At 36.5% G+C, this 26809-nt stretch overlaps 1 protein-coding gene across 2 annotated transcripts in view; it reads left to right on the top strand.

The window, feature by feature from the left end:
• LOC104152952 (adaptor related protein complex 3 subunit beta 1) overlaps nucleotides 1–26809 on the top strand; it is a 158619-nt gene that overhangs the window by 33630 nt on the left and 98180 nt on the right. For both annotated transcript variants that reach the window (XM_068926133.1, XM_068926132.1), the window contains one exon: nucleotides 9907–10089. In XM_068926133.1, coding sequence (XP_068782234.1) covers nucleotides 9907–10089 — 183 coding nt within the window. The remainder of the gene's footprint in view (nucleotides 1–9906; nucleotides 10090–26809) is intronic.

Raw genomic sequence — 26809 nt, 5'->3', positions numbered from 1 at the left:
AATCAGTTAGTTAGTTCTCCTGGCTGCATCCATGCTTGACCTGTGCTCGTTTGTCAGAGGCCTTTATACTTCTGTGGAGTTGCCCCCCAGTGGTTCTGTGTGTATTTTCTTTTGGTGGTTCATGCTCTTGGTGTGCATGCAATCGGTGAATGTGAGATTAAATTCTTTATACCTGTGGAGGCATAATGGACAGAGAAGCCATCTCTGTTTCTTGCCATTGCTGATGGCAGGAAAATGAAATCCTTGCGTTTTTAGTCTCTTCTCTAGTCCTTATTGCTTAGTATGAATGATTAGTTGTTGGATAATTTGTCATCTGCCTCTATAACTTTTTGTTAAAGCGTCTGTATACAGTAGATATAGATCCTCCTTTTCCCAGCGCACTGCTTCTGGTGCTTGGAGATATTTACAAGGTTAATGCTCATTGCTTAGTAAATGTTACAGTTATGGTGCCCCTCTGCCACTGAGTAATGGACACAGGACATAGTATTTATGAAGACAGCGGTTGGAGCAGTAGTCAAGGTTATGCTGCTTTTTTCCAAACATTCTAGAAGCTAAGAATGATGGCCTAGAATCAGATTTCCTGGACCTTTTCAGAAAAGTCTCCTTGGAGACACAATATGGTAATTGCTGCAGCTTTTTCTTTCCTCTGGTTCCTCTTGGTCTGTACCCTAGCAAGGCCTGATTCCAGCCTGGGCTGAGACATCTCAGCTTCGGGAGTTTTACTTTTTCAAGAAGCAATATGAAGAATTATTATTCCAAAAAGGAACAGTGCAATTCTTTGTTTCCAGGATTCTCTGAATTAAGCTCAAATATTGTTAATATGTGCTGTTTACCCCCAAGCTCCACAGCTTGTCATGATCTGAAGTGGATCCATGTCTGTTTAATCATTTGATAGTTTGTCCTTGGGAAGACCAGTTGAGCCTCAAAAAGCTTCAGTTCGAGTAGTCGTCTTTTGCTGTGTTCCACTGAATGTTCTCCCAAAATCTCCAGATTTACTAATGCAAAGCCTAGAGTGCAGAAAAAGTGTTTTACTACCAGGTAGCTCCAGTTTGAATAAGTTCCTACTCTACCTCTAGAGAAAATAGCAATTTGCTCATAGTGTAGGAAACATTGTCATTTTCAGCTGCTGCATAGCTTTAAAAGTAGAAGAGATGCAGCCTCTTGTGGGGGTTGCTCCTTATGTGCAGGTCATGTAGGCTAGTTTTAAGTCTTATTCAAGTTTCTCTCAATTTTTATCAATTTGAACCGCTTTTTGTATTTTCAAAGGGAAACTGAATTTCATACATTTAGAGTTTATAGGGGAGGAAAAAAAAAGACAAAGCTCCTCCTACGCATAGAAAGACGAAAGCTTTTTGGAAATGTTTTGCAGTCTTCATGAGAAAAGCTGTCAGTTGTGTCTTCGCAGGAGTTCTAGGAAGGGGTCCTGAGCTGTAGAACAGCAGCGTATGAAGTCCTGTCTGAATACCTGTTGGAAATACCTGTTTGAATAATGGTATTTCTCAGGTTCTTGCAGTTTCCGTTGCCTGTGTGACAGTGAGGCACCCTGAAATTTGTAGGGCAATCATGTGTTGCCCAGACCACGTATTTACTTGGCACAGTCTTTGGATTCCTGCAGCTCAAGTGCACAGAAGCAGTTTCTTTACCTCAACCTTAATTGTCAGCTCCTGCTTCTCAGGTAGATGGGGCTAGTGTTTTATTGTCTTAATCCAAAGTCAGCAGATGAGTTTGGAAAATGATAGTGTTTTCATTAAATAACCTGTTCACAAAGGTTGGAGGATGGTAGTGAGCTTTTAAAAAGGGCTACTGAACATCAGCGATCCTCTACCTTTTTTCCATGGCAACGTCAGGTTAGTGTTGGCATTTCTCTGTACTTAAGTGCCAATAATCCTTGAACAAGCTATAGTCAATGCGTTGCCAGGGGGTGGGGGGGAATCCAACATACGATTTTGTTTGATCTTACTCCATTTCTTTTAAATATGATTGTAGGGGGAGTATAATTATTAACATTAGTGATTCATGTAACAGTTGAGAATGTTGTGTTGTTCAAATGATATTTGAGAATTCAATTTAATAAAAAATATTTTTTCATGAGGTTTCTTTTCTATAACCTTTTGACCTCATGTAGGATCCTTGAAACTTACTGACAAAATCTCTACATCAACATGACAGAAAATAGCTACTAAACAGAGATGCTTCTAAATTTATGCAAGTAGAACTTTTTAAAAGAGAACATACTATTGTGGATTACCAATGCCATTTATGTTGCATAGAAAAGGCACAATGTATTTAAATTAGTGGGAGTCATTTTACGTTTGAAGTAGCAAGAAGCTCTCTGGATGGGAATTTTACTACAGTAAAATGAAGCCAGTTTATCAGACTATGCCAAATATGTTCATTTGTTAGGCTTCAATCAGTAGTAAATTTTAATATAAGCTGAGGTGAGCAAGACTTAAAATGAGATAAGATCCAGCCTTAACCCAAGATTTCATTAAAATTTCTGGTCAGATAAATGAAAGATCACTCTATTCTTTAAGTTACTTAACACAAAGATTCAATTAAAAGCCAAGCTCTCAGTTAATCTAAGATGCAAAAAGTATCATGAGCAAACCCTTGTTAACATACACTAACTCACAGCCGCTCTTGAAGGTATCAGCAAAGCCCTGATTCTGTGTCAGTGTGTTTAATTTTTAAACAGGTGAGATGTTTCAAAGTATTTGTACTACAGTGGACTTCAGAAATTCTGTTTAAGTTTGTGTCTTTCTTTTATAGGAAAAAGTACCTCAGACTTTGATAAGCAGGTAAATAGGAGTGAATGCCTGCTCATTTTATATTTCTGGTGATTCTAGATAATTGAGCAACTGATGTGATTACATGAAGAAAGGAAAATATTTTAGGAAGGAACGTATTTTAGAGTAAATTAATTCAAGGGGGCGGGGGGCTTGTTTTCTATATCACTTCTCCCTTTAATTCTTCTATTTTTTCCATTTACTTTACAAGCTTTATCTTCTAGCTTTAGGGTATGGGATTTGAGGAAGGATTAGTTGCTTAAGTTGCTTTTTGTCGTACTTTGCAGGACTGTAGAATTGCATTCTATTTGTAGCCTGTGCATTTGACCACTGTCGTTGTGCAAAGCAATAATAAAATCAAGCACATTGGTCATATCTGTGCACATAACCATACAACAGTTTAAGAGAAAAAAAAAAAATGTTTTCCATGTCAGGGTTGAAAAGGAGTGTTGTGCATTATCCAAACCTGGAAGTAAAAAAACCTCTCACTTGCATGCCTTGGTCCAAACTAAAGTATCCCTGAGTCTAAAGTTGGGTATCTAAAGCTGCAACTAAAAAAGAAGAGGCAGAATAGAGACCTGTAGTTTTTTGCTTTATGAGGTTTCAGTCTCAGTATTTTATTTTTTAAATCAGAAAACTTCAAGGACTATCAGTGTTTAACAAACACTACTTTGAGTCTTGATTTTAAATATGAGTTTGGAAATACTATATTATGTTTTCCATAGAGTGTTATGTTAATTTTAATTAAGGCTATATTTTGAAGTCTGTTTCTTTGCATGATAATTCTTTCTGATGAACATGAAACTGTAATCCTTTGATTTCAGCTGGTTTACTTGTATAGCAGTTATTTTGTATATCTTTTTTTTTTACAAACACATACTAAAATATGTTTGCAGGATTGAGACTGAGATTAGGAACTTTTCTGTAAAGGAATATTTTGAGGATGAAAAGCATATTTAAATCTATAAATGTGTATCTTGCAAGAAGGATTTTGAGGTTTGGTATCTGCAGCAGTAGAAACTTTAATGAATTTCTCATATTGCTTTCTTTCTTTTTCCCCTCTTTTCTCATCACTATGTAGTGAGTTAGACTTAGCTTAGCTTGCCTTGGTTGTCGGTTTGGCTTGTGCATTTGTAACACAACTATGGCATATTGTTGTTGCATTACAGAAGATTTTCAAAAACAAGCAAAAAATGTTTAAGTTGTTGGATCACACTTCTTATTTTATTATGTTAATGTTTTAATGTTTGTATTAGATTAGAAAAGAAAAAATGCACTTATTTATAATTCAAAAAACTTATTTACATAAGGAATTGGAAATTCCTTTTACAGAAGTTATATAAAAGAAATTGAGTATTTGTTTTCACTTGTTGCCATTATACCTATTAAGTTCAAGGTCCCTTTGTAAAGTTTTTAGTGAAATTGTTTGTACTAGGAAAATAAATGCATGTTAAAATACAAACTAAATTTACTATCTTTGTCGTGAACAGGAGTTGCATGCTGTTATAGGTTTTATTTAAACGAGAGTTGGGGATACAAAAAAGGATGAATATTTTATATAGATTAAGCCCAGGTTTTGAAACAAACGTTCTACTGAATTTTTGTTCTTTTTGGCAATGAGTCTACACGACATACTTTACTCCGGTCTAAATAGTGAACTATTGTCTTTTTTTACCTCCTCCTATAGTTTCCTCATATTAAAAAATAGGGTAACCAGAATTTAAGGCCAAGAATGTAATACCTCAGCATTTTGTGTTTATTTCCAGAGGAGTTGCTTATTCTGTGAAACTGCTTGATAAATATATAGATTTCTGTTACTATTTTGCAATTTTCTTCTCTCTCTCTCTCTCTCTCTCACACACACTCTCTCTCTCTCTTTTTTTTTTTTTTTTAAAACTTTAACATTGTCATTTGATATGGTCTGGGCATATTTAAAAATGTCCAAGTTTGCTGTTTTCTGTTTTCTTGAGCTTTGATCCGATCTTATTTTGTTTGAACAAATCCCTGTGAGACACAAGGAAGATTTATGATACTTGTGTGAAAATCTTATATTATGTAGTATATATATTTATGAGTTTATTCTTTTCATCACTAAGAATGGGGTTAGTAAATGTCCCCATAAATTTTGCAGTATACCCTAAGTTGTTGCTGTTATCCCTTTTCTGGGACCATATATGGGACCGTATATATACTCCACTTATGGAGTGGAGTACTCCTTCTGAACTCTTCTGAGAAAGAAGAATGTTAAGGAAATTTCAGAACATGTTAGTCAGAATTGCAGATGCTCATCAATTCCCCAAGTTTGTACTCCTAATTTTGTGTCCCCAGAAACCTCTGAAGAAATATTGGATGGGGTGGCGGCAAATTTGTGGTGGAAACTTGATAGTGAACTGAGTCATTGCATGGAATCTACTTATTGCTGCTTAAGATTTATACAGTTTTTTTCAAGGGTTAAATTTTCCTCTAGCCTCTGCTTAAATATTTTCCCCGTTAATGAGAATATTTTAATCATATTAAACTACTCTTAGTATCTCTGATGTGAAAATTTACTCCTAAGTATACCTAAATTTACTCCTTAAATATAATGGATGCAATTCAGTAACAGTATGAGTTCCATTTTGGAGATAAAAAGGCTTTATACAAATGAGCGAGTATTGAGATTGCTTTTTTTATTGAGGCTGCATGGTTACTAGATGAAGCACAGATTCTTGGGAAGTCAGACCTCTAACATTAAAAAATGATGCTAGGAATTGGTGATAGCTTTGCAATGAGAGTCTTGATCTTTTAAACTAAAGCAGTGCCTTTTGGGATTATGGGGAAAGAAGGCTGGACTCTCTACTTTTCAGCAGTAGGCTTCTGCTAATAAGTTAATGTTTTCATTTAGAACTAAAACGTGTGGCTAAGTCAGTGTTTTCATAACTTATTGATTTAATGTTAGTAAAAGCTTCGCTTCTGTGAAAAAAATTACTAAGCTTGTGGAGATGTTTTATTGTGATAGATCTATTATCCAGCTATTAGAAGATAAATGACTGATTCTTTTCCAGTTTCCTTGCTCTCAGAAAATTGAAATAAGAAGAGGAATATCATTTGGGCTGTATGATTAGGGCAGGTGGGATGGCCATTAATTTAAGACAGAGGAATCTTGGCAGCATAGGCCAACTTGCACTATATTATCAATCAAACCTCGATGCACTTCTTGTGATGACCCAGCACTCTCAGGTTTTCGCAGCGTTAATTAGAATTCATGACAAAATAGATGCAAGGAAACGTTTTGTACCCTTCATAATTTTATAGAAAATTTATTGTTATTAGAGGAACCATTTGCTTAGTGTGATTTTTTTCATTACCAGCTTGTCAACTAGCATAGATAATCTGGAGAAAATATGAACTCCATAGATTGCGTGTCACTTTTGTTGATGGTTCATGTAGTTTACCTTGGAGCACAGCTAATGGCTGAAGTTCATAGCAACAGCACAGAAAAACGTGGTAACCAGTGGAAGACAAATGAACCATGTTTATTGCTTTAATATAAAAAATACATAAATGGAAAGCAGCATTTGAATTTGATGAGCTTATTGCTAGTTTTGTTGGAGTGATTTATATTTTCTCCTTATACAAAAAGCTACTATTGACACAGTGAGATGGAAATTAACTGACTGTTTTTTGGAAACCAATATTTTTTGGTTTTATATTCTGATTGGATCATTTTGTTTTAATTCTAAATATTTTTATGGAATGTTGAGCATTTAATAAATGAAGATTATTAGCTGTTCCTCTGATGCTTAGATATATAGTATTATCATACTATAGGGGAAACAGTGTCAACTAGAAAATAATCTCTTATTAAGAAAGCAAGAGGAAATTTTATGAGAGATCCTTTTGTTACCAACGTGCTTTGAGTCTTTTCTGTATTCTCCTCCTTTCTGCCCTTAAAATAAAAAGCTTAGTTTTGGAAAATGCAATAATGGGGAGAGGGACATGATCTTAAGCGCTGTGTGGTGATGTATGGCAATTCCTGAATAACTCACAAAACTAGATATTCACCACGGAAATAAAATTCTCGATCATCCAGTGTACCTCCTGTGTTTTGTGGTATATGTTCCAGTTTTTATTAATACCTTTTAAGTGTTCTGTTTTGGAACAGTCAATCTGAAGTGACAGCAATCTTATTTTAAACCTGAGTAGCTGACTGATGTGAATTCGTGTATGTAACTGAAGCATTCAATATTCTTGTATTTCAATATGACTGAAATCCTTTATATCAAGCTTTGTTTTACCTATAGTAATTTAACTTTTTAAAAGCCGGTGCTGCTCATGTGAGATGCTTGAGAGGGTCTTCTGTCTTTCTCCAGCTCTGTTGCAGAAACAAGGCACAGGACTAGCTTTACATTGCTTCTGTGTTCCAGTATAAATTCTTAAACTTTTTTACCCCCTGTGAATTACAAAGGGATTGTTGAGTCTGTAGTTTTGCAGATTAGGTAGACAGCAGTTGCAGAGTATGAAATACTCATTTTTCTCCGAGAAAGAGAGAATTAATATTTGTTCAGCCTTGTAGTGAGTCAGCTCAGTTGAAATTGATTTAGGAATATATTTTAGGTATGCATTCTGTGGAGAATGTTCTCAGTTTTAGAAGAAATCTAAATTACTGTTAAAAGTATTATTATGTCAGCTTTCAAGCTATATCATATCTAAATAAAGGAAAAATACGACATAATGTGTACGATACTAGTAGCAGCAGAAAACAGAGGAGTCTGTCCAGAACTACAGTTGACAACCAGCATCTGTATCGTCCTTCACCTTTGAGCCGAAGTGGGTATTTTTACTTATTGGAATTGAGACTACTTTTATGATTATAAATCAACCTCTGTGTGTGTATGTCTCTCACCCTCTCTCTCCTCCTTTCTCCCCTGCTCTCTCCCTCTCTTTCCCTTATGTGTAAAACCTTCCAAATGAGCCTACACAATCTTGTAGTGTGTAGATATGGAGTATTTATGACAAAGTCTGTGGGACTGTGAGAAAGCAAGTCTCTGTGGTCTCAAAGCGTTCATCCCTTTCTTCTAAAATTTAGTCCACTAGACTGTTGTCCTAAAACATCGGCACAAGCTCCGTAACTTTTTTCACAGAAGTGAAGCTTTTACTAACGTTAAATCAGTAAGTTATGAAAACACTGACTTAGCCACACGTTTTAGTTCTAAATGAAGATGTTAACCTGGGGCAAGCTGGCCTTAACTGTAGTTCCAAGGTATGCATCCTGATAAAGGTGCTTTGCCCTTTGTGAGTTCTAATATAAAACTCTTCCCTCCCTTCTCCTCCCTTCTCAGCTTATCTGGCCTAACTGAATACCTGCTCAGGACTGAAAGTGGTTTGCCAGGAGTGAACCACTGTATTCTGCCGCGCTTTGGAACCAGTCAGATTCCATACGTCAGCATCAACTGAGAGCAGTGTTTAATTACATAATAACTTAAGGCAGGTGGTTATTCAGAAGAAAGTTTAGTGCAATAAAAATTAAGAAAAAGACCTTTTCTTTTTGTGATACAGCAAAAAATAGGAAATTACTTTAGGTGTAAAATGTGTTTTATTTAGCTCTCTGAAGTCTTTGCTTCCTGGAATGAATTGTGTACTTGCTGGGACCAGCAGGTACCAGTATGTGGATAGGGCCAGAGACAATAAATGCAACTTCACGTTTATTCTTATTGATAATTCATAAAATCCCCACAGAGCCTGAAACTTGTTTAGCATAATAGCAAGACTATATTCTGAGCTGTTTTCTTTCAATTGTAATGTTGGGTGCATACTAATAAACCAAATGTCAGCCAAATACAGAGGGAGGAAAGATGTAACATATGAATATCATTGTATTTAATATTTCTCAAAAAGTACCATTTCAATAAACTGCGTTTCTATTTAATTGCTTGCTTTAAGTCATTGGGGAAATTTTAGAGGTTGAAATGCAGATCCCCAGTGCTTGGATAGAATATGACATTAATTTGCTGCCAGAAGGCTATACTGCATGCATGCTAACTGCGTACATATCAGCTGCTTCATATAAAGTCTCATCATGTAAGTTATTTGACTTAACATGTACTTCGACACAAAACAAATCTTAATTAAAGCAATTAGGAGAGGGAGAATAATAATTCTAGGCACAAAATGACACGTCCTTTTAATGCAGGGTCGGCTTTTGAAGCTTTCCCACAGTTAAAGCAACTCGCTGAGAGCGTTTTAACAAGCACCCCCTATAAAGATTTTCTTTTCTAATCTTAATCCTCCCTCAGAAGGTTTGAATAAAGCTTTAAGCGTTAGAATTTTGAGAATCTGTTTAACTTTCTCATGCGAACAAAGCTGTTTTTATGATCACAGTCTAATGATTTATATATGCATATATATGTATATATATAATATGTATCTTAAAGATTTATGTCTTTGGGGGAAAAAGGTGGGGGTATATGAGGGTATAAATGATCAGTTTCTGTAAGTTCAGAATTAATCGAAAAGTGCTCAAAAGCGCGTAGAAATTCTGCTTGTGTTCTTTTGAGGGAAAAGTATTAAAATATCGCTAAATATGCTAAATTTCATGGATTTTTGTGCAAAGCGTTTTCATGAAATTCTAAAGATAAAATTTCATCTGACAGTTAATTTAGCCGTGTCAGGAGAGAAGTCTGGATTCCAGTAGTGCTGGGAAATTTACCCAGGCTGCTTCTCAGTTTTATCATGCCAACATTAGTAAGGGGATCCCAACAGGCTTTGTCGGGCACATCGCTGTTGTTATACTTGTTGTTTCCCGTTATTTCTAAGTTAATTGCAAGTTCTCTGATAATTTATTTGGAAACTATAATTGTGAGGGGGAAAAAAAATTGTATGCTTACATTGTGTTGTATCTTCAGGGCTGGGAGCTAAGATTTAAGCGTGTAATAGAAACAGCAAATGTTTACTCTGTTCTAATGAATTTACCCCAAATCTAGTTTGTGTAGGATGCCATTTCTGTGCCCTTCCCCCCAGAATCAATTTGACGTTCAACATATCTTGCAATACTGAGAATTGCTAGTATTAATTCTGATGATCACTTGTGGATGATATGTATAAGGAATACTGACCTTCTGGTTTACATTTTGTTTTCTAGCTGGTAGCTGGAAGTGTTGTGATGGCATTTGAGGAAGTGTGTCCAGATAGAATAGATCTGATTCACAAGAACTACCGAAAGCTGTGTACCTTGTTGGTTGATGTGGAAGAGTGGGGTCAAGTTGTTATAATCCACATGTTAACTCGATATGCTCGTACACAGTTTGTGAGCCCATGGAAGAAGGTAAGTTTGTGACTTCTCAATTATTTTTGTGTGTGTGCTCACGTTCTGAATTATTTCCATTGTCAGATGTGGTTTGTCCTCTGGTTAAGATTCATTTTTATGCAGACTTTAATAAAAAATAGAAATCAAATGCAAAAGTCTTAGTTCTTTAAGGCTTCACTAACATGAGACTTCCATGCTTCTTCGTAGCATAAGAATTCTCTTTCCAGGGTATAACCTGTTGCTGTTTTGGTTTACTGCTGACATATCCTATAGTGCAGTGATTATAGGCAGAAGAGAGCCTTTCTTCTGCGGTTCTTTGAGTCACGTGGCTCCTTCCCAGTTTTTTTGTGACTCAGTTATAAAGGTTTGCTATTCTTTCCTGAAACTGGGTAGAATTTACTTGACCTCTTTCAGGCTTTATCATTCTAAAACACATTATCATTGTAGATACGAATACCTAATACGACAGCATACTGAACTATATCAAAGTGTAGACAAGTAATGTAGTATGCTGAGGGACTATTTAGAGAGTTGCATATGTGTTTATGAAATGACCAATGCCAAAAATCTATGATATTTTCATTTTTATTGTGTAAATATGAGTGAACTCACTGTTCTTTTAAAACTTGTGGGGTAAACAAGGATATTCAAACTCCAAGTCCTGTCACTTCCTAACAACAAGAAGTAAGGAGCTCAAGAAATTGATAATGCCATTAACGTTGGTTTCAATAGGGATTTACTTCTGAAGAAGAATTTACGTTAAAAGATAGAATACTTCTGGAAATAAATATTATAAATTGCTCCATGACTCCATTTTTTTTTTTTTTTGTATCTGTTGTACAAGTTTGAGATGGTAATACTGATAACTGAACTCTTACCATTTGGTTTGAAACTAACTCATATTTAAAGCTTTATGTATTTAATGGTGTGTATATTGTTTTACAGCAGGAGTTTAAGATGGACTTTGTACAGTCACATTAAAGGATGTTTGGGGTAGCTACTTGTAATGAATATGAACGAATCCCAGAACTATAGAAAAAGGTCATCGTTTGGTTTTCCCCTGAATTTGTCTAGGCTGGAGTAGGCCCAGCTAATGTGCCTTAATACTGTGTTTTCAGGCATTCTTATTTCAGAGCAGATTATTGTGCTTTGTGGCTAGAACAAATGAGAACATAGTTACAGTTCTTTTTGGTAAGTGTTGGAATACAGAATGTAATTCACTAGATTTCACCAAATTCCTTCAAGCGCTCCCTTTTAATACACTTTGTCTGGGAATGGAGCTTACTTACATGCAGTGGTACTTGATGTTAACAGATGTATAGTGTATTAGGTGATAATAATAAGTAGATATATTTGGACAAACTGCTAATTTCAGTCAGACGTAGTTTACAGCTGTGTTCATTCATCTTAAATAAGCAAGGAGTATAGTAGGCTTTAAGATTAGAAAGACAGAAGCACAGCAAAAATCTCTGATGTAGAGTCATGATTTTTACAGTACTGTTTGCATTTTGGAACTCCCTTTATTCATTTTAGATGAAAATTAAATTGGTTTTGAGAACACTTCTTTCCAGAAAATTGCTTAAAATAAACAAAATCTCTTTAGGTAATGAGGCACTTAAGTAATATGTTTTCCTAAAATACTTGAGGCAGAATACTTATTACAGGTTGCTTACTGAAAGAGAATTACTTGTATTCTTAAGTCCCAAAACTTGGATTTTTAAAAAGAATTAAAATCAATGCCTAATGTTCACTTTACCTAAGGATATAACTGAGATGTAACTTGATTTAAGCCAATTTTAGTTTATGATTGTAAATAACTTTATTGTTTATGAAGAGTAGAAAAAGGGGCTGACCTTTTGGACAGAGAGTTTGGAGGTCTTAATGGGATTAGGTCTCTTCAAGACTATAACGTGCTCTTTTCATTGAAACTGGATGTATGACAATTATTACTGTGGCTTATGGCCTAGGAAATTAGAATATTCATATAACAGTATTCATTGTCAGGCTGCTGCCTGTATCAACCTAAAATTTGTTCACCAGTGGTATAGTATTAATAACACTTGGTTTCCACTTTCATGAGCGTCAGTGCAAAATTTAGATCGTCTACCTACTCAGCAATTAAATTAGCAGAAATTTTCTTTTCTGGGGCTAGTTGAAATGCATGCCTTTGTCAATAGGTTCTGAAATGAACACATCATACAACAGAGCATCTTGTGTAGTAGAAGAGATTTTTAATTTAGTTTATTTGCATCATTATGGATCAGTATTTAGGCTGTTTATATGTAAATGTATGATTTGAGGAACAATTAAGTGTTGACAAAGTAGATTGCAGGCATATCAATTGCAGTACATTTTCCATAATTTTTCTAACTGACATCTTTGATGATAAATAGTGGATGCCAAGTCAAAGCCGATTATACAGTGCACTAGGAATTCATGGTGCTGTCAGGGAGAAGACCGATTGACTTTAAATTTACATATTAATGAGAAGATTTGTTAAGAGGGTGCTTGACTATAGAAAATAACAACATATTTATAGGGCACGACATTTTATAAATAAAGCTGATGCAGGAAAATGGAAATTAAACCTATCATATTAATAAATTTAAGACTGCTAAAATGCATGTTTGCATTTTTATTTACTAAAATTTACCTTCTTGAGAAAAATATGCTTCTGTTGTTCAAGTTGAGCTAACTTACAATAAGTAATGGTTTGATGTTTTGAACTGATTTCTTGTGGTCTTAGAAACCTAAACAAATATTTGGAAAGCTTCCCAATTACGAAGAAAAATCCTTTCTCGAGCAATATGCTTAAAATTGTGGTAAAAGTCTAATGGAGTTATCCCTTAATTAAAAAAATCAATTTATATTTGTAACTTCTCTGATGGGTAATATTTTCAATTCTGATGATGAACACTGTGATGAAAAATGTCCTTGTTTTATTTTATTAGTACTGAAATACTTAAAGATGCCTTTGAAGCAGTTAGTTGTGAATAGCAGTTTCAGAATAACCTTGTTTCACATCAGCTGTATCCACTGGTAACATTTATTAAACTAAACAGGCCAAGTCAGTGATACTCTGGGAGCAGCAATTTCAACAGTTTTCTAGGTAGTGACGTATTTGATGGCAGATAATGCTGTAATGTCTTCCAGCTTAAACTTTTTGCCCTGCTCTTTTCCTAAAAACTCTTAGGACAGCGGAGTGGTTTGTGAACAGCTTCTGAACCTTTCCAGCTTATGGCCTAATACATGACAGTGAAACGAAGTCGCAGTTGGTTTGCATGAATGTGTTGGGCTGCAGTCTAGCAGCAGCAGTTCAGGAGCTGGTTTAGGAGCTGTTCAGCCGTCCCTGTTTCAGCAGCAGCAGCCTCTGGAGATGAGGATGGCAGGAAGCAGGGCCTGCAGCAGCCATCCCAGCGCGTATGTACTGCCGCTGTCCTGGAGGCTTGCTGTTGTCCAAAACAGCTCAATCGCCTGGAAGTAGCCAGCGTAGAACGCAGAAGAGCTGGGAGCTGTAGTCGCGCAGAAAAGCGGTAACTCTCCGATCAAAAGCAGTCAGCTCATTTTCCACTTCTGTCAAGCTCTCCTCTTCAGATCCAGGTGTGAAGCAACATATATCAATAGATTTACGTTAACCTGATTTGGCTGATAAGATCAAAAGACTAAAGTTTAGAAAAGTTAGTATACAGTGAAGTTATATGTTATGGTACTTACTGCTTGCATTCTTGGTATACCTGTCTGAAGTAGAGGATTCTGAATTCAGTTACCGCTTCCCTGTTGTTGAAGCCCTTTGGGCATAAAAGGGACTGGCAAGCCGTTTTAGTGCAATATCAGTTTTACTTTATCTACAGATTGTACTGCTTAATAGGACAAGAATAGCTTAAAGCATAGATTTCTAACAAGAAAATGGCTCAAAGTCAATTATGGAAAGCAGAATGCTTGAAATTCTGAAATTTTTCTGATTATTGTGGATATAATATAAGACAGTAGTTTCATGATCACTGTACAATAGTCTCCCCTACCCCTGAAAGGGAGCATTATTGTCTTTCTACCTTCCCTCTCCTCCCTTGTTTGGGCTAATGTTTCTAAGACAGTCTGGATAAGAGAATTGATCCAACAGAAAAGTAACTTGAGGGATAGGGAGGGTTAGCTTTCTGCCACAAGTTTCCTAATCTGGTTTGCTTTGTGACTGGCACATGAGAAGTACAATTTGCAGATAAAAATGCCACTCATCTTTACTGCAAAATGTATTGCTGTGATTTCCCTTATTCCTATGACAAACTTGTGGTGGAATAGCTGCAGTGGGTAGAATCTCTCTTAGCAAGATTTCTAGGACCTTGCTAAGATTAAGAAAGCAACCTCTGTTTTCCCAAAACTTTGACCGGCAAAGTTGCTATGTAATCTGCCCAATGCTGTAATCTTACCTTCTTGACTCATAGTGCAGGATTTTATTATTATTTATTTATATATATGGTGAGAGACATTTATTCTAGCTATCTGTTGTAATTAAGTTGTTGAAAGCCAATAATCTAGGCAGAGATGAACACAATTTTAAAGATGAAAACTAAAATGAGTTTCCTTAGTTCCCCCTTTGCAAACGTGAACCTTTGGTTAGTTTTTCCTCTCTTTGAGGAAGACATGTTTGGTTGCTCTGAGGAAGCTTTAATATCCTGAGTCTGAGAACATATACTTCAACTAAAATAACACCAGGCAGAATTCTTGCTCAGTTGTGGCATGTTTCTAAAGCATCACGAGGAACAGTGAATAGTTTATCAAAAGTTTTAAACCATCTTATATCATTCATCTCTTTGGCAGTGTATCCACAAGTTTGTTCCGGTTTCATTGGAATAACGCTAGAGAACAAGATGGTGGTGACTTAAGTCTGAATGGTAGCAACATCCGCTTCTGCGGCATCATCTTGTACCACCTGTTTTTGGAGGAAGAATAACACTGAAGTAAATCAGCTGATGTGTTATGCTATCTTCAATTGATTTTGCTGATTTGTGTACTGGGATGAAGAAAAAAACTATCAGGCAGTACTTGATGTTCGTTGATGTTGTTTAGACAAGTAGAGCAGACTTTCAGGTGAGGATATCAAACTTTCATCTTTCAGGTTGCCAATTTAAGGACAGGTGTGTTGGAACAGTTGGCATTCTGCTAAGGTTTCACATCGTTTTGTGTCTTGAAAATTGAAGTCTCCTAACATCTAAAACTAGGGAAGTAGTCCAAATATGGTTTAAATGTTGGATGATCATTGTAGTAGCTTTAAAACAAATGTTGTAGTTAGTTTACTTGCAGTGTATTGCATTTACAATGATCATCTTCAGTTAAGATTTGAAGAGTTAAAGAATTGCTCAGCTATGCTGCTTTGCCCTGATTATTCTCTTTAATGGAAGGATTTTATTAGGGAATTTATCTATTTCCCAAGGATTGCTTCTGATACGGATTTGCAAACAAATATAATCACTAGTGTTTTGATTTCTCACCTCACTCTGCATCTTTCTGAAAAGTGGATGGTTGTTGTAGCAGTTTCCCAATACTGAAAAATGAGTGCATAAGCATAGTTTCTTCTCACTTTTATTTTCCCAGACAGGGAAATGAAAGAAAAACAGGACCACATAGTAAGCTTATTTAAATTCTAATCTTAGAATGCATGTTCAACAGGAACCCAAGTTAGACTTTTTGGAAATTACTGGACAAATCGGAGATAACTTCCTATCTCTGAAATTGCATAAGTATGTTTCATCATGTCTAGTGGGCAGAGAAGAAAACTGCATACCTGAAATAGTTTGTCTTTTATACTTCTGTTTTATATACAATCCTAGTATTTTTTGGAAAAAATTAAGTTACTGAATCCTCAGCTTTTTTTTTTTTTTCCTCCTGACAAGTCATCTCTTTTTTTATCTTCAGTTGAAGATTTCTCTTCAAGAACAGAAGATTCCAAGCCTCCCAAAAAGACAGGCAAGGAGAGCTTCAGGGAAAATAATTTTTTAGGACAATAGCGCAAATGCTTTTCTCCCACATTAGCCTTGTTTCTTCATTGTAGCAAGCTTAAGTAATTAACTATGATTATTTACACCTCTGCCTCTTTACTGTAGCCATTAGGAAAGTTTGGATTAAAATGTAGACAGTCCTAAGGCTACTGGTAGGAATAAGCAAAAAATAAAAAATAAAAATATGAATGTGTGTGTGTTTATGGGGAGTGGAGAGGGGATCCCTTTTTGACTTTACATTTGAGATTGTGTATGCTTCTTCCAGAGGGAAAGGAGCTGAATTGTTTTCAGGCGTTGGTGTGTGCTGTCCATGATGTTACTAGAGGGTATACTGGGGACATTAGAAAACAAGAGAAACCATTGTGATGGTGTGAACCATTACAATTCTGTACAGCTGGAGATCCTCGAGATCCCGGTTTCTCTGTGACTTATTTATAATTCATGATAAGTGGTGACTACTACCAGTGGAGCATATGCTTTGGGTTGCATCCCCCAAATAACTGACAATTACCTGGTTGACTTATGGTGCAACTGTATGGAAGAGAACCTTTGCTCCGCAGTTGGCTTTGAAATGCTTACTATATTGATGGGATAGCTTATACTGCCTCTTCAGGAATCTGCCTGAGATCAGCCTAAGAGAACCTTGACCCAAATAAAAAACCCAAAAACCACTCAAGCGTTTAACCAAACTTCTGAACATGAGTTCCAAAGTCCACTTTAATTTTTAGACTTGAGGAAAAACCTGTGGAACTTTTAGCCGGTAACAGAGGCAGATGGTATCCTTTCCCTTTAGTTATCCTTTCACCATTGCGCCTTTTCCATATCTCTTCTTCTCGTTCTACTTGTTTTCTGTTCTTTCTCTTTCCTGATGCACTAAACGTTTTCCTGTTCTTTCCTTTGCAAATCTGTATTTCTTTGTGCTTTCATTAAAATACCTATTCCACACACTATTAAAATGAGAGTGTTTTTATAGTAAGAGGATGCTATTTTATGCCTGACTTACGTTTTGAGGAGAATGGAACTGTTCTGAATAAATAAGTGATCTAAAAATCATAATTCATTATTTTGAGCCCAGCTGCAGGTATTGTGAGAGTTTGTTGCAATAATTGGGAACTTGGGTTGTTGTGGAAAGATGTTAATGACTGCAGTATATTTAACTCTTAGCCGCTATTTTTACAGTACAGTCATGTACTCTAGTTACTTCTACTTACAGAAATGAGAATGAGCTTTTTAACACGTCTTGTGTTGACACAGTAGTTCAGTATGAAGTTACTTAGCACAGGTGTTTCTGTAATTGTGATATATTAAGAAAAATTTAATGTTCAGTGGTCCTGAAACGCATACTTCCACCTGCATGATGCTCTTGTCTTGGAGCTGTAGTACAAAATTTGTATGAGTAGAGGCTTTCTGAAGAATGTTTTGTGATTTTTAGTTTTTCACTAACTTTTTTTAATTCACTACTTTTTTGAATTTGTATTCATAAGTGTGTTATTGGTTTAAAGAAGTTTTTAAGTCAGTATAATGCTGGCCTTAACTCCATTGGAAGAGTCTTCCATATGATGAATGAGTTCATATACATAGCTTTATAGGAAATTATGATTCTTAGAATGAAATAAACACGTACATCTGCAGTAGAATTATATAGGGTAGTATGTTATATAAATGAGGATATGTAGGGATGTAGTCTTAGAATATGTATATGAGGGAAAATGTCTAGTGAGCTATAAATGAAGCTTTGATTATTTATTGTTTATTACTTCACCTTTATATATGACAGAAGGTAGACTAAGAAAAATGTTGACTCAAAATGCCTTAATGTTAAATTTCACATTGTACAGTTTGATTCTCAGTTCTCACTAGGTGTCTATCTTGGTACTTTTGTGTAGTTTAAGTATCAAGCTCTTTAGTATATTTACAAATTGAAAGCCTTTTATATAGCAAGCTTTTTTAAAATGTATACTAAATCCATCTCCTTCCCCCAAGTAGTAGGATTATCTTATGTCTTTCTTAGCCACAATAAAACTTAGCTATATCCTATTTAAAAAAAAAAAAAGAAAGAAAGAAAGAAAGAAAATGTTTTGATGATTAGGAAACGTGCAACTCCAGAGGCTTTTACTACCACAAGGTACACTGAGTTGCAAGAGACCTTACGTTATGTAAGGATTCCTTGATGTTGCCCTAGAATAGCTGTTTACAGGGATATTGACAAAGGTCATAGTCAGTAAACTCTGCTATTAAGAGTACCAAGAGATAGTGGGGGATTTTGTGCTACGGCTTTCTTGTTTGTTGAAGCTAAAATGAGATTAAAGCTAGTATTTTAAAGCCAAAGAATAAATACTGTTGATAATCTTGCATAATTTGAAGCCTTTACTTCTTGCAGCTCTGAACTATTGTCACGTGCTGACCCATTCCTTTCTTACTGGTAGTGCATAATTGCTGTGAGGTCACCTGAGTTCAGGTGATGCTCCAAGCATTTCAAGTGCTGGGACTGTGCAACTGATGCTTAGACCCTGAGACCGTTGCCACAGTCTTGAGCCCATATAAAGTATAGCTCTGGAAATTGTTCTCCTTCCTTCTCTCAGTTGTTAAACCTTTTTGAAACAACTTGGCTGTGGAAGAGAATTTGGAGCCTTTTTAACAAAAGGATTAGTTCACCTCAGAACTGGTGTTTGTAAAGGCAAGTTAAAATCTGCATAAAATAATTATTCCTGGTTGCAATACTTCTTGTGTGAGCTCAGTGTCCCGTGTTTGATCAATGTCCTGAAAGCAGGGAAGTGTCTCTGCTGGAATGAACCCAGTGGAAATAGGAAAGGAAGGAGGGGCTTTCTCCTTTGAAAACTACGTTTGTATAATTTTCACCGGTATTTTTTTTAGATCATGGATTCTCAGTCTACCTCTTTCTCATATCTCTTGACTTCTTAGATTAATAGAGGTTTGAGACTGTATTGGCCATTGAGTCATTGAAAATTTAGTAAGAAATATCAATTGCACTTGCGTTATAAGCTATTTCTTGGGGTGCTTCATTCCTGGCAGATGTTTGCAGTTGAAAAACAGTGTTTTTCAACATCATCCGAATATATTAGCCCCTGTTAGCTGACAGCGTGTTTATCTCTTTAGATAAACAAAACAGTGCTGATCTTGTAAGTTTTATGGGCTCTTCATTCCATTACTGTTCACTTAAATGAAAATGCATGTATGCTTTATTAATTTGTGTAGAAGCAACGGGTCTGGTCCCTAGTGGAGTGATAGAAGGCAACGTTTATGTAGTGTGATAATTGTATGTGTGTATTTATATATTAAAATTATATGTATAAAACTGTTTATATAGTCTATGCTATAGAAAGTATAGCACACCTGAACATTGCATTCTGTTTGCTGACTTCTGTTGTATATTTTTCCGCCCTAAAAGGAATTGACTGAGAGTAGAATACACTTTTGAGTGTTCACACTATTTTCTTAATTGGAGTTAATTAATATTAGCTGAAAGTGTTCAGTCTGTTTATTTTAAAAGGAAATAACAGGCATATGTTTTATCATTGCATATTTCATCAGGAAGCCTCTTTACAAGTGCTTTACTGGTAGAATAAAGGTCATATCCCAGACCACTATTTCATTACCAGAATCTTTTTAAGTTCAGAGTGTGATTGAAGGGAAAAATTAGGTTTCCAAAAATGGTCTCATTCCTTTTTAAGGAACTTTGTTCCTGAAAACTGAAAATGCATAGTGTCCAAGCCAAGCAGAATATGCTTCAGGTTTCGTGACAGTAACAGGTCTTCCTACTTTCTGTCCATTTAGGAATAGCTACTGTTCATAACTGTTACCGTAACCTGCATCCTGGAACTGTGATCCAGTTTATTTCTCAGCTGCCCTGTAATGCCCAGCTCATTCCTTTTCAAGGACTTTGCACAGCAGCATCAACAGGAGGTTATATTAGATGCTAGAAACTTAGATGTTTTCTTTTAATAAAATGATAAAACATTCAATAAGTAACTTGGTAAAGGAAAGCACTTTTGTGGTGGACTTCAATAATTTCATCCTACAAAAAAGGAAATGTCTGAAGCCTTTCGACCTTTAAGGAAACCAGGATATGTTTCATTTATCGGAACGTAAGGGTCTAGTGTTGTACTAAATGCCACAGCATGCCCTATCTAGTCTTCAGTTGCTGTGGATCTCCTGTAGGCCCCATGCATTCAGGACCTGCCAGATTCATGCAGATCTTTCTCATAGTTGAGGGAATATAAAATGGCACTCGATACTTATGCTTAAGACCTAGAAATACTCCCCTACTTTCGTGCTCCCACCAGAGCTGTAGCCTTCTTCAGAAGCTCACTGTTAGTTCCATTAGCTTGTTCACAGCAGCATAAGTTGTTATCGCACAGCTAGTTATAATGGCAGTATACCTAAGAAAGAGAGTATACTTAAATGATTTGATTAGTAGTTAAAAATAATCCATTGTCTATGGAATGGATGATCTGGTCCTTTTATTCTTTGACTCTTTAATTCCCTTTGGCTAATGAGAGAAAAGTTGCCCTTATTTGGTTAGTACCAGGAGATCTCTGTGACAAACTTGGCTTTGTGCCTTCTAAGGCCTTTCTCCAGGCTGGCGTCAGATTATGTCAAATGCCATTGCAATTTTTGGCCATCTTTCCACCGTGTGAGATGGTGCCTCTCTTAGACAACAGACAGTTCCTCATGTGAAACTTTATCTGCTCTGGCATACTTGTCTGTTATTCAAGGACTCCCATTATGGATAGTGTGGATGGATACTTCTGTAAAACTGTAGTTATCAACAAGTGTGATTGACTGAGTTCTGCTCAGTGTTTTGATGCAGCAGTCATCCTGTTGAATCTTGTCACTGTTTATCTTTTTGGCTTCTTGAACAGTCTTGAAGATAATTCTCATTTCATTCTGATAGACCAAAAATAGGCCACTAGTCTAGATGAAATCCATCTTTTAAGCATGTGGAAGGATTTAGGTAGGCCTCTTCACACACACAGCATCAAAGTTTCAGATTCGTTATTGGTTCTATAGTTAGGAAAGCTGCTTTCTACCTTTTCTACCATTTCTCTTATCCAAGGATCCTGTTGGTGACGCAGTAAATGGAGCACTGATCTTTCTCAACGGAGGTGGTTTTAGTGTTGGAATCAGCTTCACCTACTGGTGAATAGTCCCAGAGCTCTTACCTTCCAAACTTAACTTACGCCAAACTCTCTGTTGAGACCAGTTGGAACATCGGAAAGCACTCTACAAGATAGAATCTTTTGCAGATAAACCTATTACATGACTTGGTTTTCTCTGGGATCTTTATCCTATTCAGTCCCCTTATTTTGGTTTGCTGAAGACAAAGTCTGACTTCTCCCTTAATTGAGTCAAAGTGCGATTAATGGTTATTCTGCCCCATACCCTTGCGTTCCATACTATCCTTGAATTTGTGAAAGGGTGAGTTGGTTAAATCGTATAGGGCTGTTAGAGGACACAGTTCCTCAGCAGGATCTCACTTATTACGACTTATCTGGCCTTTGTGTTTGAGCCTTTTATAAATTTTCTTGCTGCACCTATATATCTCAAGATACTTTTCCTGGCAATGAAATCATTCTAGAAAAGTGGAGGAGAACTTTGCTACAATTCTTATGTGTAGTATTCCTTTCATGTAGAATATTTCTTCAGACCTTTCCTGAATTTCCACCTAACCTGAGAATTAATTTGCGTGGTTGCTTCCTTAAATGTCATGTCTCCAGCATCAAAATGTTCTTACATCCTCTGGATGCCAGAAGGGTCTTGCCCTTCTATTTGTAAGACTAGATGTTTCAGATGGTCCCCCAATGCTGCTCAGGCTTACCCTGAGAGACTGAAAAATAGTGTCTGCCTCTTCCCCATTCCACCCCTGATCCTGACCCTACACTTGGCAAAAAAAAAAAAAAAAAAAAAAAAAAAAAAGGAAAGAATGTCAAAGTGGATAGCTAGTTTTATCACAAGGTGTTTCTGAGGCATTTGAAGTGGATCCACGATCAGAGCAAGCTTCACCAAAGTTCATGTTCTGTGGAAGGCTTTGTTGAGAAATTTACCCATCTCAGATACCAGTAGAATAGCAATTGAAATACCTTCTATACACTCATTATATATAATTGTCACAGAAGATGCTTTCCGAATTTGGCAGAACAATTTTATAGCTACTATTTGCACAAACACCTACCTCCAGATAGCTATAATGATGTGAATGAGATTTGGGGATTGATGTTTGAAGTCACCTACAATATGAAAGAGTGGAAAGTGGAAGTTCTTTTAGCAACAATTTAAATTCATTGAGACATATTGTCCAAATGCGTGCTGACTTCCTGCCTGCCTCACTTCGTTTCACCCATTTCTCTCTCTCTCTCTCTTTTTCTTTTTTCTTTCCCCCCAAGGGCTCTTGTTCCTTTTTCTGTAGTTAGATACTGTTACAAGCACATTTATGCAATGCTTTGCAACATAAGTAACACTTTTTCTACATGTCTGTTTAACCTCATCTTGCATGTGTAGTATATTTGAAAACTTGAAAGCAAGTGAAATTTCCATAAACTATATGATTCTCCAGCAGCAAACATTACTTTCTGAAAAGAGTAATATGATGTAATAATAAGATGCAACTGTTAGACTTGAGCACTCCTTTTGAAAAACTAGGTATTCAGCTAGATCTATTCAACTGGAAAGGTCAGGGACAGGGAAGGAGGGGGGAAAAAAGGTGTAAGACAGGAGGAGGTTGAGTTCTAACGTGTGTACCCAGGCTAGTGTTGCAGAAATGGTGTCCTGAGGGGGAGAGTGGAAAGGCCATTGTAGAAATAGTCACAGGCTTTTCTATTTCCTGTGCATTTCCTTAGGAACCTGAGTTAGACATATCTTAAGGAGAGAAATAGAAACCTAGGACCTTAAAAGGCAGTTATACCTAACCTAGGAATATAAATGTTTGAATTGCTTCAGGTTACAAAGCAGGGTTTGGGCTATTAGCACAGGCAAACAGCATGTGTTTGTGCTTTGGATTTTGGTGAAGTTTTCCATAAACTCGGAGTTTGTGGAAGTATTGAAGCTCCATTTGGAGGCAATTGTAGCGTTTTTTTAATGTGCTTTACCCTAAATGGAAGGCACGTTCTCAACTTTATTACCTTATTAAATGTAATTTCCAGCAGGATCTTAGTTAAATGTTAGCTCATTTGCTTAGTAACTTTAACAACAGGCTAATGGAACTTGTTATCTGGCAGTTTCTTCATTTAAACTGTTAATACTTTATGAAGATATCCCTAAGCTGTGTGTCTGGAATAATGTAAAAAAGAATTATGCATGTTCTCTGACACTAAAATATTCTCTTTTGTACTGGATTAAATAAACTGCAGATGATGTAGAACGCACAGTCTGTTTGCAGTTCCTAGCCTGGAATGCTAGTGGTCTTACTCTGTGTTTAATCACTTCATTCTCCCAAGGTTCTGAACTTTCTTAGTGATTTGCCAATTTAGAAAAGCTCTTAACAGCACAATTAAATCATGTGCTACTACAAACTATGCGTGTACTTAATGCAGTTTAACTAAAGGCAGCCACTGAAAGGGAATCCTCTTTCCTGTCCTTTTCCCTTCACCACCTACTGCTTTCCTTCATCAGTTCCGGTGATCCTGTGACCACAGGGTGAGCCAGGTCATTCTCCTGATCCAGGTGAAAATGAAACCCACTTTAAAAAAAAAAAAAAATTCCTTTAATGGTACGATTAGTCCTAAATTGGCTGTGCAAAATGCATCTAAAGTGATTGAAAGGACAAGAGAAAACATTGGAACGTTTGAATCTACTTCTTGAACTCTTATGCTGCCTCTTCCGTGCTAGAAAGGATCAAAGAGCTCTCCCGACCCACAACTGAGCATTATACAGACAGACCGTATGTTTCTTACTGGATACATGCTTCAGGTAGTTTTCTGCTGGGCTTTTTGCCGCCCTCTTCAGCATCTTGCTATCGTACCACTATAGGCAGTGACGTTTCAGTGGTGTCTAGTGCTGTGGCTTTCCATGTTACAGGGAAAAGCAAAACCAGGGGAGTTCAGTTAATTCTTTGAGGTGGTATTTTGCTTGATGGTCTGGGTTCTTGGCTATGCTCTGTCGTGCGTCAATCCGCTTAATAGGGCCACCTCTTGAAGGGTTCAGTTCTGGGTTTTCTGGTCAGTAGACCCCGAACTGCTGAACAGAATACTGTTCAAGATACAAGAGTGCTGTCAAGAAATAAGCTTGTCTGTGATAGCAGAAGGTAATTTGTGAATACTGAAAGAGACCTGTTACTCAAGTAAATGCAAACTTGTTAATGAAAAATGTATGTTTTTCTCCTTTTGGCAGTGAGTGTACTGAGCAGTTCAGGTTGAGTGTTAAGGTGATTAGTGATTGAATGTTTTCACGTCTCCTGATAACTGGTCTCCATATCTGTGTGTGGGATGATTAATAGAATTTGAAATGACAAGTTTTATACACCAAGATGCCTATACGTTTTTATCTTTCAGTCTCCTAGCTCTTTTATGTAGTACTTTATTTCCATTTCCATGGTAGCCTGCAAATCTTGCAATATTGCATATTCTCTTTGCCTTAGTAAGGTCCTTGTGTGACTACAAATTCTCACTGTTTTGGACTTCATCAATTTGATCTTGATGAATTTCAGTTCACTGAACTTATTTACCTGTGTGGTGTCACCATGTTATTTCATAACAGATTTCAATAGATTTGAGAAAAGAAGAGAATTCTAGAGACCAGAATAAATACAGGACTATCAGAAAACATCACATTAATTTTGCTGCTGTGATAACAGAAAGTGGTATACTATAAAGCTTCTGATAGGTTTTAAATAAAAAGTTTTTGTAAGATGTGTAAGTTGCTTTGGAATTATTTGGAACTTTATTTCAAACATTTCTAACCAACATTTCTTTATAAAGAAATGTGTTTAAAAAAGTCAGAAATGTGTGAGCTCAAGCTGTTTCTTTATAACAGTGATTAATGAGTTAAATACTATTTCCAGCTCTGTTTTTGTGTTGAGTTCAATAGTACTGACATGTGTGCCTGTTAGCAATCAAGGCAGTGATAGTGAAGACTGAATCAGTGAAGATCGAATTATCTGTTAGAGGAACCTTCATTAGTGCAGGGTTAAGATGCGTTGGGATCAGGAATCTTGCTTCAAAGTCCCCTCTCCTGTAGATAAGGGGAAGGATTCAGTTATCAGTACTCCTGATTTAGCATCCTGAGTTATCAGTACTCCTGATGTAGCATCTTGAGTTTTTAATTTAAAAGGGTGACTGCTCACAGAGATGTATAGACAGAGAATTAAGCAAACTAAATCACTTTGGTTGCTGTTGCATAGGAAATATAAGACCTAATACTGCTAAGGCTGCTGTAAAATGCTGAGGAACACTCTTGTCATCAAATAATAAAAATGAGAGGAAATGTGAAGGGAAACGTTATTTTCAGTGTCCTTTCAAATTGTAATAAACAGAACAAAATTACAAATTTGGCATTTATTGTCACCTCTTTCCTTCTCTCCTGCCTTCCCTGTTGCTTCCATTGAAGATATTTTTACCTATGGGTCTTGACTAAGGCACGCTTAGTTTTCTGAAGACTTATTAAAGAACTCTTATTTTCATATCTAGCTATTCATTCTCCCATTCACTTTTGATCTCTTTGCTAACTACAGCTAGAATTAAAAAGATGTGTTTTTCTCAAAAGTAATTAAGTCTTTTAGAAAATAAGTAGTTTAATATAGGACTTTAGTATTCTTAAAATAGTTTTCTAGGGTTGGATAATCCTTGAAATAGTTGGACAGAGACTTGGGAGAAAGGCAATAGGCAGAGCTGTTGTTATACTTGGTGGTTGGCAGCATCCAGTTAGTTGTAGTGTGAGTAGTTCCAACTAGCCACAGTAAAGCTTTGTCTCTTAGTTGGGTATTCTGGTGACAAGATGAGATGGAATAACTTAGGAGACCAGGGACACATCTGAATATAACAGGCTTTGGTAGTCTGCCGCTTATGGAAAAAAAGCACTTGTTTTTGTAATGTTGAGCATTCCGTGTTTTGGTAATCCAGGCTTTGGTGGTCCCCCCCCTCCCCCCCCCCCCCCCAAGCTTTTAATGCATTTAAGTATGTCAAAGTAGAAGTAATTAAACCTTAAGGATTTTCTCCTAGAAGTGATTATCTGTATGCCAGTTGATAGCGTGCCTACTCTTGTGCTAACAGCGTTAGTTTTGTAGCCCTTTATGTACTGGGGCATGCTCCAGGCCCCTTCCATCCCACGTTCTGACTGTGCTGTTAAGCCTAAGGAGGGGGAATTCAGCCTTTCCTCCTAGTTCTCAAATGCTGGACTGGTAGGTGTCTGTCATTACTTTCAATTTAGCTGTGCTACACCTATTTTCTTGAATCTCAGGTTCTCTTACTATTTTTGGATTCCTGTGTGTGTCTGTAAAAGAGGCCTCTTGATTTTGTTGTATTTATTTATGAATACAGCCATCCTACTATTTATGAATACAACCAACCTTCGATCTTTATTTATGAATACAATGAACCATTGCCTTATGGGCAATTCTCTACTAAACTCATCCATAAAGACCAACCTCTTTCATCCATTTCCCCCCCTCCCACCCCACAACAATCTGTCACAATAAATTAACCTTCCCCTTGTCTTTCCCAAATCTCAGACTGCTTCTTCTGAACTCTCTTCACACCTTAACATTAGGGATGCTCTGTCCTTTATGTTTAGAG

Source organism: Struthio camelus, chromosome W, assembly GCF_040807025.1.
Source record: "Struthio camelus isolate bStrCam1 chromosome W, bStrCam1.hap1, whole genome shotgun sequence".
Taxonomy (NCBI): Eukaryota; Metazoa; Chordata; class Aves; order Struthioniformes; family Struthionidae; genus Struthio; species Struthio camelus.
Note: the sequence above shows the minus strand (reverse complement) of the source record. Positions and strands in the feature narration are given on the sequence as shown.